Below are 12,545 nucleotides of genomic sequence, written 5' to 3' on the forward strand. Positions count from 1 at the left end.
TACAGATGCATAAAAATGTTTACTATCTCCCCCATCTAGTCTGCCTCCACACATGGATTACCATTCTGATCTTCCAGAGGACTAATTTTGTCCCTTACAATCCATTTGTTCTCCTTCACCATAGATGCTAAGACAGTCTCATGACTTTTTTAGCACTCCTGATTTCTTTCTCAAGTGTTCTCTTACATTTCTTATACTCCACAGCACCTCATTTGTTCCTACCTGCCAGTGCCTCAATATTTCTTGGAAACCACCGTTCCCTCCACTTGTTATCTTTACCTTTTATTCTGACAGGCATATACAAACTTCATATTTTCAAAGTTTTATTATTGAAGGCTTCCCACTTACCAAGTAATCCTTTGCCAGTAATCCTGTCCCAATCCTTTTAGATGTTTTTATTATATCTTTCCCAACCACTTCCTCTGGCAGCTCATTCCATATTGCATCTCCCAATGAGTGAAGAGGATACCTTTCAGACTACTATTTTCTATACAGTAACTATTTCAAAACCCATGGAATTAATAGAATTATGGTCCCAAGTCCCTTCCTCCTACACCAAGTCCTTAGCCACGTGTTAAACTGTATAATCTTCCCTATTCTGGCCTCACTAGCAAGTGGCAGGGGATAGCAGTCCTGAGGTCATAACCGTGGAGTTCCTGCCCTTTAACTTAGCACCTAACTCCCCGAACTCACTTTGCAGCAGAACCTCGCCACTCTTCCTACCCATGTCATTGGTACCTACATGGACCACAACTTCCGGCTGTTCACCCTCCCACTTAGTCATAGTCATACTTTATTGACCCCGGGGGAAATTGGTTTTCGTTACAGTTGCACCATAAATAATTAAATAGTAATAAAACCATAAATAATTAAATAGTAATATGTAAATTACGAGTCCTCAGCATTGGTAATTTACCAATGCTGAGGACTCAATCAAAGGACCCAGACCTTAGCAATGAGAGGCAACATACCATTGGGAATCTCATTATCATCCACAGAACCTCCTTTCTGTACCCCTAACTAAAGAATCCCCTATCACCACAGCTTGCCTTCTCCCCCCTTCCCTTCTGAATCGCACGGTCAGGCTTAGTGACAGAGACCTGACTGCTGTGGCTTTCCTCTTCTAGGTCATCCCCTCCCCCAACAGTATCCAAAGTGACATACCTGTTGTTGAGGGGCGTAGCAACAGGGGTTCTCTGCACTGGCTGTTTAACCCCTCTCACCTCCCCGACTGTCACCTAGTTTCCTGTGTCCTGCACCTTGTGTGTAACTACCTCTCTATATGCCCTATCTGTCGCACCTTCAATCCCACAAATAATCCAGAGTTCAATAAATTCCTGCTCCATCTTCTTAGCTTAAAGTATTAGAAGCTGCTTTTGGATGCATTTCTCAAAATTATAGTCATCAGGGATACTGGAAGTCTCCCTGCCTTCCCATATCCCACAAGAGGAGTATTCCACTAACTTGCCTGGCATCCTTACTCTTCTGACTAACCAAATGCTAAGAAAGGGGGGAGTGGGGAAACTCTACCGACAGCTTTTGCCTTTTGCCTTCTCTGACTGAAGCCTCTAAGAACTAAAGCTTCAAAATCTCCACTCTAACTCTGTCCACTTGCCCCAGTTTTACTTTAATTTGTTCTTGTCAATAATATCAAATGCGGATGGTCTGCTGCTCAAAGCTCCAAAGTTATTATCAAGTTCAAGTTCAAGTTTATTGTCATTCAACGAGACACGTGTATACAGCTAAACAAAACATCGTTCCTCTGGGGCTAAGTCTCTGAATGGCATGGCATGGCCTGAAAATTGACAGTTTGACGTGAAGTGTGAGGTGCATGTTTATATCAGACTGTACAATTCTACTGGCGCTAATATAATAAACAAGCAGTATTATAAATATGTGAAACAGCAGCAGTAAAAGATGAAAAGTGACCAGTGCAGGATGGAAGTGTGGCTGTGAGTTGGAGAGTTGGGGGAGGGGAGCAGGGCATTCAGACATGGTGTACGTGTGTGCTACCGGACATTGGGGTATTAAAAAGTCTAACAACTTGGAGGAAGAAGCTGTTACCCAGCAACCTGACAGTTCTGGTTCTTATGCTATGGTATCTTCTGTCTGATGGCAGGAGGTCAAAGAGTTTGTGGGAAAGATGGGAGGGGTTTTTAACAATGCTGGAGGCTCTGCGTATGCGGCACGTCTGATATGCGTCCTGAATGGGTGGGGGGAAGGAGGAAGAGACCCCGATGATATTTTTGGCAGTCCTCACTGTTCTTTGCAGGGATTTGCAACTTGATACATTGCAATTCCAATATCAGACAATGATACAGCAAGTCAGCACAGTCTCGATGATGCCCAGTCAACACTCTACCCTACCTCCTCCCTGTATGATGTTTCATCATTGTTGCTGACCACTATTGTGTAGTCTGTGAACCTAATGATGTGGTTAGAACTGGATTTGATGGTACTATTAGCATTAGCAATGTGAACAGCAATGGGCTGAGCAGACAGTCCTGGGAGGTACCAGTGCTCAGTGCAATAGAGCCAGAGGTGTTGCTACCAATATGGACTGTCTGTGGTCTCTTCGTGAGGAAGGCCAAGATTCGGTTACAGAAAGACATATTGAGACCCAAAATGCACAGTTATAGACAAGAACTACTACCCTGCCTTCATCAACCTCTCAAAATACTCCATCAGAATTGTGAGATATGGTTTTCCTAATATGCTCCAATACTTAGAACATAGAACATAGAATAGTACAGCACAGTACAGGCCCTTCAGCCCACATTGTTTTGCCAACCTTCAAACCCTGCCTCCCATATAACCCCCCACCTTAAATTCCTCCATATTCCTCAATATACTTCTAGCACTTTTTTATTCCTGAAGTAGATGTGCTCCTGAATATCAACATACTTCACCTTTAACTTTCCAGCCTTCTCATGCTATTCCCCGCCGAATAATAGTGAGTATGTGTTTAAAATCGTACTCAAGTCCCTTGGCTCCACACATCGATTACTCCTCTAGCCTCTGAGAGGACTTATTCATCCTTAGGTAACCTCTTACTTCTAATATACTTATCAAAGTTTAGAATTCTCCATAATCCTATTTGCCAAGACCATTTCACAGACCCCTTTTGCCCACCATGATCAATGACTATTTTGATGCCCTCCAAAAATCTCAAACGACTTGTTTGATATCAATTGCCTACACCTGATATACACTCCCTTCTTATCTTCAGCATCCTTCAGCATCCTTCATTAAATTGGGACATTCTATTCTGAGGCTGTGCCCTCTAGTTCTAGAGTCCCAACATTTGAAATATTCTCTCCACATCCACTCTATTTAGGCCTTTCAATATTTGGTAGGTTTCAATCAGATCCTCTTCCATTTGTCCAAACTCCAACAAGTACAGGCCCAGAGCTATCAAATACTCCACATTTGCTAGCTAACCCTTTCATTCCTGGGGTGATTCTCGTAAGCCTCCTCTGGACCCTCTCCAATGCCATCACATCCTCTTTTAGATATGGAACCCAAAACAATTCTCAAAATGTGGTCTGACCAATGCCTTATAAAGTTTCAACATTACATCCTTGCTTATATATCCTTGTCCTGTCGAAATAAATGCTAACATTGCAGTTGCCTTCCTTACTATTGACTTATCTTGCTAGTGAATCCTACACTAAGACTCCTAAATTTCTTTGCAACCTCAATGTTGTAATTTTCTCCCTGTTTAGAAAATAGACCATACCTTTATTCAATCTACCAGACACATTTAGGTTAGTAGATTAGTTGGTCACGTGTGTGTAATTGGGCAGTGTGGGCTCATTCGGCTAGAAGCCCAAGTCCAAGTCCAAGACATGCAACAGTCTGCTTGCTTCCCAGTATTATCTGGCCCTCCATGTATCTTTGTTTCATTCATAAACTTAGCCACAATTCCATCATCCAGTTCACCAAAGGTCACTGGCAACCAAACAGAAAAGACCCCCTTTTTTCCACTCTTTGCCTTCTGTCAGTCAGCCAATCTTCTAACCGTGCCAATGTCTTTCCTGTAAAACTATGGGCTCTTATCTTGTTCTGCAGCCTCATGTACAGCCCTTTGTCAAAGGCCTTCTGGAAATCCAAGTATACAATATCCACTGACTCCTTTGTCTATCCTAACTGCTATTGTATTTCTTCAAAGAACTCAAACAAACTTTCCCCTTAAAGAAATCCTGCTGATGTCACCCTATTTTATTGAGCTTGTTATTGTGTTTAATTGCCTTTGTTCCCCAAAACGTCATTGTTAATAATTGAAGTTAACATCTTGTCAACCACTAAAGTCAGGCAAAATAGCTTATCACTTTCTGCCCTTTGCTTTCCTTCCTTCTTACAAATTGAGTGACATTTGTGATTTTCCAGTCCTGTGGAACCATTCCATATTCTTGAAAAATGTCTACTAATGCCTCTATAATCTCTTCACCTACCTCTTTCAGAACACTGGTGTGTAGTCCACCTGGCCAGTGACTTATCAATGTTTACAGTTTCCAGCTTCCCAAGCATCTCTATCCTTAGTAATATTAACTTCCACCCAATGACACTTGAATTTCTGGTATGCTGCTGGTGCCTTCCAAGTGAAGACTGATGCAAAATACTTTTTCAGTTAATCCTTCATTTATTTGTTCCTCATTACTACCTCTCCAGTGTCATTTACCAGAGGCCATTTGCCCAGTCTCGTCTCTCTTTTGGTATCAACTTTTATATTATTGGCTAGCTTCCCTTCACACTTTACCTCTCTTTCATTTTTGCTTCTTTAGTTGTTTCCTGTAGTTTTTATATTTTTTCCAATCTTTTAACTTCCCATTATACTGCATGCCCTGTCTTTTGCTTTAATGCTCTCTTTGACTTCCCCTGTCAGCCACTTTGCCTTATCCTTCTTTAGAATGCTTCATCTTTTTGGTGAACTGATCTTGCGCCTTCTGAATTACTCCTGAAACCCCAGCCATTTCTACTCTATTGTCATCCCTGCTAGAGCCCTTTCCAATCAGCTTTGGTCAATTCCTCTCTGATGCTTCTGAGTTACCTTTACTCAACTATAATACCAATACGTCCAATTTCAGCTACTCCCTCTCCAACCATGGGGGAAATTCTATCATATTATGATCGCTTCTTCCTAATGTTTTATTTTACTTTAATCTCCCTAATCAAATCTGGTTCATTATGCAACACCCAATCCAGAATTGCCTTTTCCCTAAAACACTTGAAAACAAGCTGCTGTAAAAATGCCACCTCATAGATATTCTACAAATTATTTTTCTTGGGATCCAATACCAATTTGATTATTGGCTTCATCCATCCCCCTCCTGTCTTCTCCTGTCATTTATTGTCTCCCCCTCCCCTCCTCCCACTTTCAAATCTCTTGCTGTCTCTTCTTTCAGTTAGTCCTGACGAAGGGTCTTGGCCTGAAACGTCGACTGTACCTCTTCCTATAGATGCTGCCTGGCGTGCTGCGTTCACCAGCATTTTGTGTATGTTGCTTGAATTTCCAGCATCTGTGGATTTTCTCGTGTTTATCAATTTGACTTTTCCAATCTATCTGCATATTGAAATCCTCAACCTCCCCCTGCCCCTCCACAACCATCATATAATTACCCTTTTTCACATGCCTTTTCCATCTCCTATTGTCATTTGTACCCCATATCCTAACTACTGCTCGGAAGCCTGGATATAACTTCCATCAAGATCATTTTACCTTTAGAGTTTGTTATCTCTACCACAAGGATTTTACATCTTCTGATTCTATGTCACTTCTTTCTCAGGTTTTGATCTCATTTTTTAGCAACAAAGCCACCCCATAACCACTGGCTACCTGATTTTCCTTTCAATATCATGTGCATCCCTGAATATTAAGCTCTCAGCTATGTTCTTTCTCGACCACAACTCTGTGATGGACAAAAGTCATACCCGCCACTTTCTAACAGCACTACAAAATCATCTGCTTTATTTTGTATATTACATGCATTCAAATATAACACTTTCAGTCCTGTACTTTCTGCCCTTCTTCTCAGTTTTATCTCCATGTTGCCCGGGCTTAAACTCTTATCCCTTTCTAAACTTTTTGTCTTATTCTTTATTCTGGAGATTTCAGTCACTTCTCCTGCACTCTCTTTGCCCTCTACTTTATCCATACCTTCCTAAGATATTAAACCCACCCCTTCCCCATATTATTTAGTTTAAAACCCTATTCACAGCCCTAGGTATGGGATTTACCACAACCCTGGCCTCAGCGTGGTTCTTTCTGGTGGAGTCCACCCCATTGGACTACCTCCCCCTTTCTCCAATTCTGATGCCACTGTCCAACAAATTTAAACACACTTCCATCAGTTTTTGAGTCAAGTATTTAGTTCCTTGATGTTATTAACCCTGTGCCAATTGACACATGGCTCAGATGACAATACAGAGAAATTATTACTTTTTTGATTCCACATTTTCATTTAGACCCTAGCTGCTCAAATTCCCTTTGCAGAACCAATTTTCTTGTCCTACCTATGTTGTTCGTACTCACATGGACTACAATAACTAGATTGTTCCCCTCCCACTCCAAATGGTCTCCCTATGCAAGAAATTATGACTAAGTAAGTGAAATTTCACAGATTGATTCCAATCAGTTAGGTCACGTAAAGAAACTGAACCGAAACTCATATTCAAAAGAATAATAAGTTATCTCTTTCAAATGTACAAAATCTTCAAGAGACTTGGCAAGTAGAATACATGATTTAATTCCCACTGTCTGGTTTGTATACAGCAGCAGTTTCAAAATAAGGACTTACCTATTGGTGATTGAGCTAAGAAGAAATTTTGTTTCACTCATAGTGAATCTTTGGAATTTCCCACCCAAAAGGGTTATAGGGGTTTAATTGTCTGTGCAATCCAAAATGGCAGTCAAAAAGTTGTTAGATATTAAGGAAATCAAGAAAATGAGATGATAGCAGGAAGGTAGCACTGAGTTAAAAGGTCATGTTATTAAGTGGTAGAATAGGTCTAAGGGGCTGAATATGAACACGAGATTCTGCAGATGCTGTAACTTTAGAGCAACACACACAAAAAGCTGGAGGAACTCAGCAGGTCAGGCGGCATCTATAGAAATTAATAAACAGTCAAAGTTTTGAGCTGAGACCCTTCAGGACTGGTAAGGAAGCAGGAAGGTTTCAGAATAAAAGGAGGGGAAGGAAGATTAACTAAAAGGTAACAGGTAAGGTAGTTGGGTAAGGAAGGTAAAGGACTGAAGCAAAAGGAATCTGATAGGAGAGGAGAGTGAACCATAGGAGAAAAGGAAAGAAAGAGGAGCACCAAGGGTAGGGGATAAGAAGTTCAGAAGGGGTAAGATGTCAAAGTAGGGAATAGGAGAAGAGTGAAAGAGGAGGGGAAAAAATTACCAAAAGGAGAAATCAATGGTCATGCCATCAGGTTGGAAGCTACCTATTCAGTGTTCCACAGGGATCAGTGTTGGGGCCGCTTCTTTTTACATTGTACGTCAACGATCTGGATTATGGAATAGATGGCTTTGTGGCTAAGTTTGCTGACGATACAAAGATAGGTGGAGGGGCCGGTAGTGCTGAGGAAACGGAGAGTCTGCAGAGAGACTTGGATAGATTGGAAGAATGGGCAGAGAAGTGGCAAATGAAGTACAATGTTGGAAAGTGTATGGTTATGCACTTTGGCAGAAAAAATAAACGGGCAGACTATTATTTAAATGGGGAAAGAATTCAAAGTTCTGGGATGCAACGGGACTTGGGAGTCCTCGTACAGGATTCCCTTAAAGTTAACCTCCAGGTTGAGTCAGTAGTGAAGAAGGCAAATGCAATGTTGGCATTCATTTCTAGAAGAATAGAGTATAGGAGCAGGGATGTGATGTTGAGGCTCTATAAGGCGCTGGTGAGACCTCACTTGGAGTACTGTGGGCAGTTTTGGTCTCCTTATTTAAGAAAGGATGTGCTGACGTTGGAGAGGGTACAGAGAAGATTCACGAGAATGATTCCGGGAATGAGAGGGTTAACATATGAGGAACGTTTGTCCGCTCTTGGACTGTATTCCTTGGAGTTTAGAAGAATGAGGGGAGACCTCATAGAAACATTTTGAATGTTAAAAGGCATGGACAGAGTGGATATGGCAAAGTTGTTTCCCATGATGGGGGAGTCTAGTACGAGAGGGCATGACTTCAGGATTGAAGGGCGCCCTTTCAGAACAGAAATGCGAAGAAATTTTCTTAGTCAGAGGGTGGTGAATCTATGGAATTTGTTGCTACGGGCAGCAGTGGAGGCCAAGTCATTGGGCGTATTTAAGGCAGAGATTGATAGGTATCTGAGTAGCCAGGGCATCAAAGGTTATGGTGAGAAGGCGGGGCAGTGGGACTAAATAGGATAAAATGGATCAGCTCATGATAAAATGGCGGAGCAGACTCGATGGGCCGAATGGCCTACTTCTGCTCCTTTGTCTTATGGTCTTATGGTCTAATATGAAGAGTTGCTTCTCCATCTTAACAGTAGCCATATCACGGCACAAGAGGAGGACATGGACCGACATGTTGGAACGGGAATAGAAATCGGAATTAACATGGTTGGCCACTGGGAAACTCTGCTTTTGGCAGATGGAATGGAGGTGCTTGACAAAGCAGAACCCTAATTTACATTGGCTCTCACAAATGTAGAGAAGGCTATATTGGGATCACCCAAATCCAAAGTAGAGGAACTATGTAAGAGGATGAATGGCCTACTCTTGCATTTATTTCTTAAGTTCAAATGTGAATAAGTGTGACATGGTTGACAACTTTGAATTTTAACCTGATTTAAAGTCAACCCAACTCTTCTGTGGTGTCGTTTCAATCCATTACATCCTTCCTATTGAACATTTTATATATCTGCTAACTTAAGACCATAAGATGTAAGAGCAGAATTAGGCCAATTGGCCCATCCAGTCTGCTCTTCCATTTTATCATGGCTGATCCAATTTTAACTTAACTTCATAAATTTAGTATTTTAAATATTTAATTATGACATCAATGCAAAACTATTTGGAAGAAAAATGAAAATAAATCATATTTTTGAACGTAGTATTTTGTTCTTAAATTTGTGGCCTTCAGAATCATTTCATGGTGGGTCAATGTGTTACATTTCATTGGCTCACCGGTAAGTTTAAAGCATGAGTGCTATGACCAGTGAGAACCTTAATTCCCTATGGCATCTGATGACTGGTTTAGCACAGTCCTTCCTGAGGCTATTTTTTCACCCATCTGTGGCAATTAGTTTGGACTTGATTTGCAAGTATAGGAATCTTTAAACGAAAACAACAAGCTGCATTGGGAGTATACTGGTGACCCTTAACACCATTCCATTGGTAAATGCTGGTCAAAGCTTTACAGTTAAAATTTTTCTCCTCTTCAGTCATCCTCCTTTGTCTTTGGCCTAATTTTTTATATCAAAGAATTAAATTAAAGACACTCACCCACAGTTGTATTTTCTGATATTTCTACTTTGTATTCAGATTGATTGAAGATTGGTGGATTATCGTTGATGTCTTTCACCAGAACTTGATACATCAGATCTTGACTTACTTTCTTAAGTGTAGTTGCACTGAAAGCACTAACATATAACTGAAAATAAAGATAATTTAAAATATATAACGAATCACTTGTAATGTAATCAAAAACAAAAATTATTCTGCTTTGAATTTCATTCATTCACGGGTCCACCTGGCTGGACTAGAATTTATTCCCACTCCTTTGCCTGAAAATTGAATGGCTTGCCAGATCATTTCAAAGTTCAGGTAAGGATGAATCAAATTACTGCCAGTCTAGTACTGCAGATGAAGTAGGAGAGAAGACTTCTTCACCTACACAGGGTACAAATTAACTAATTGAGTTGTTATGATAATCCAGTATTTCTATGCTCACCATTACTCTTACAAAACTCTTTCCCCGTATCTATTGCTCAAGGTGGTGGCACAGTAGCATAGTGGTTGGTGGGTCACTAATACAGCATCAGAAGCCTGGGCTCAGTTCCACCACTGTCCGTAAGAAGTTTGTACGTTCACCCCATGTCCACGTGGGTTTCTTTTGGGTGTTCCTGCTTCTCACTTTCCAACAATGTACAGGTTCATAGGTTAATTGATCACATGGGTATAATGGGGCAGCACGGGCTGACTGGACCAGAAAGGTCTGTTACCATGCTGTGTCTATAAATAGCAATAAAATAAATAAATATTAGCTTAATTATTGATATTTGAACTAATTGTTAGTTCAAACATCTCTAATCATTAGTTCAAATGTATGTTTAGTTTATCATCTTCCTTTAAGGTGGTACCATTTACTTGAGGGGACTTGCCTGTTCTCTAATAAAATGGAAAATTGTGTCACTGCTCAGATGAAGTTTTGTGGAGGTTTTCTTTGTACAGTTTTAACTCACAATATTTAAATCTTATTTTATGTCACAGCAATTTAACACCATGAAATTCAGTAAACAAGAACAGATGAAAATAAAGTCAAACTTTACTGTAAATACTGGGGTTTTTTCACGATCAATTTTGCGTGAAACTAGTATCACATTCGAGCTTTCGTCCAGATAAAACAAGTCATTCACAGTTCCATTTCCACTTAATTTGAATATAACTTTCTCTATAGCTGTCTTAATATGGTGTATCTAAAACAGAAGAAAAGGAAGACCACAAATTATTTCAAGTCAAATCCACATCTTTTTCAACCATCATCATAAAAACTTAACATCTCTCTAGTCTTATAAAAATGAAATGAAAACTAATTGTAACGAAGTAGTTTTCAGAACAGGCAATGCCAAAATTGAGCAGACTGTTACCTCACAGAGCCATTGGTAAGAAAAACAACAAAATATAGAAGGTAACTGTAACAAGCACAATGAAGTTAATGGACAGAATGCTCACATTGAATCAATGAGATATAATATAAAAAATAAGCTGAAGGTTAAAACTTCCCTTTGTAGAGTAAACATGGGGACTAATAAATTTCTGATTAAATTAAGAAAAACGTTTGGATGATAACAATGGCAACATTTTGGTGAATGCAACATTATAAATGTAATCCTCTACAAAGAACTTTGTAGCAAATACTGACTTACTTCTACTGCAACTTTGGGAAAAGGCCCTTCATCTTCTTCAGTGATATCAATACTACCAAGAACCCACGTCCTCTTCTGGCGGTGTAAGATCGCAGGTCCCAACTCTTCAGTTTGCATGCCAAAGTACTGAAATTAAATTTTTTTCCCTTTAGATACAACATTCTCAAATCATTTTATGCTTTTTTCACGTTTTACTCTGGAATAATTTAATATGATACCAACCACTCAATAGAACTCACAGCAAGTTATTTCACTTACCATACTCTTAGGTAAACTTATCAAACTCAATATATAATTTTGCTGATGACACAACAATTGTAGGCCGTATCTCGGGTAATGATGAGTTTGAGTACAGAGAGGAAATTAAGAACCTGGTGGCATGGTGCGAAGACAATAAACTATCCCTCAACGTCAGCAAGACGAAAGAATTAGTTGTTGACTTCAGAAGGAGTAGCAGACCGCACGACCCAATTTACATCAGTGATACACAAGTGGAACAGGTCAAAAGCTCTAAATTCCTCAGGGTCAATATCACAAATGACCTGACTTGGTTCAACCAAGCAGAGTTCACTGCCAAGAAGGCCCACCAGCGCCTTTACTTCCTGAGAAAACTAAAAGAAATTTAGCCTGTCCCCTAAAACCCTCACTAATTTTTATAGATGCACTGTAGAAAGCATTCTTCTCGGGTGCATCACAACCTGGTATGGAAGTTGTCCTGTCCAAGACCAAAAGAAGGTGCAGAAGATTGTGAACATGGCGCAGCACATCATACAAACCAATCTTCCGTCCTTGGACTCACCTTACACCGCATGCTGTCGGAGCAGTGCTGCCAGGATAATCAAGGGCACAACCCACCCAGCCAATACACTTTTTGTCCCTCTTCCCTCCGGGAGAAGGCTCGGGAGCTTGAAGACTCGTACAGCCAGATTTGGAAACAGCTTCTTTCCAACTGTGATAAGACTGCTGAACGGATCCTGACCCAGATCTGGGCCATAACCTCCAAATATCTGGACCTGCCTCTCGGTTTTTTTGCAGTACCTTACTTTCCAGTTTTCTATTTTCTATTTATGAATTATAATTTAAATTTCTAATAATTACTAATTTTTACTCTTTTTAATATTTAATATTTGTAATCCATGGAGAGGGAAGCACTGAATCAAATATCACTGTGATGATTGTACGTACTAGTATCAATTCTTTGGTGACAATAACGTATAACGTATAGATTTCCAATTAATCTCCAGATATTTTCATTAAAAGTGGTTAACACCTATTATTTTACTTCACTGGATAAATTATGATGCTGTTCCCCATAGTAACAAATATCATAGAAACCATAGAAAAACTACAGCACAGAAACAGGCCTTTTGGCCCTTCTTGGCTGTGCCGAACCATTTTCTGCCTAGTCCCACTGACCTGCACACGGACTATATC

General features: G+C 40.2%; 1 protein-coding gene across 2 annotated transcripts in view; it reads right to left on the bottom strand.

Moving 5' to 3' along the window:
- LOC134342832 (cadherin-like protein 26) overlaps positions 1-12,545 on the bottom strand; it is a 112,693-nt gene that overhangs the window by 61,400 nt on the left and 38,748 nt on the right. For both annotated transcript variants that reach the window (XM_063041444.1, XM_063041445.1), the window contains exons 2-4: positions 11,112-11,237; positions 10,515-10,661; positions 9,469-9,616 (exon numbers count right to left, since the gene is read on the bottom strand). In XM_063041444.1, the coding sequence (XP_062897514.1) occupies positions 9,469-9,616; positions 10,515-10,661; positions 11,112-11,237 (421 nt within the window). The remainder of the gene's footprint in view (positions 1-9,468; positions 9,617-10,514; positions 10,662-11,111; positions 11,238-12,545) is intronic.

The sequence above is a fragment of the Mobula hypostoma genome, chromosome 2 (genome assembly GCF_963921235.1).
Source record: "Mobula hypostoma chromosome 2, sMobHyp1.1, whole genome shotgun sequence".
Taxonomy (NCBI): domain Eukaryota; kingdom Metazoa; phylum Chordata; class Chondrichthyes; order Myliobatiformes; family Myliobatidae; genus Mobula; species Mobula hypostoma.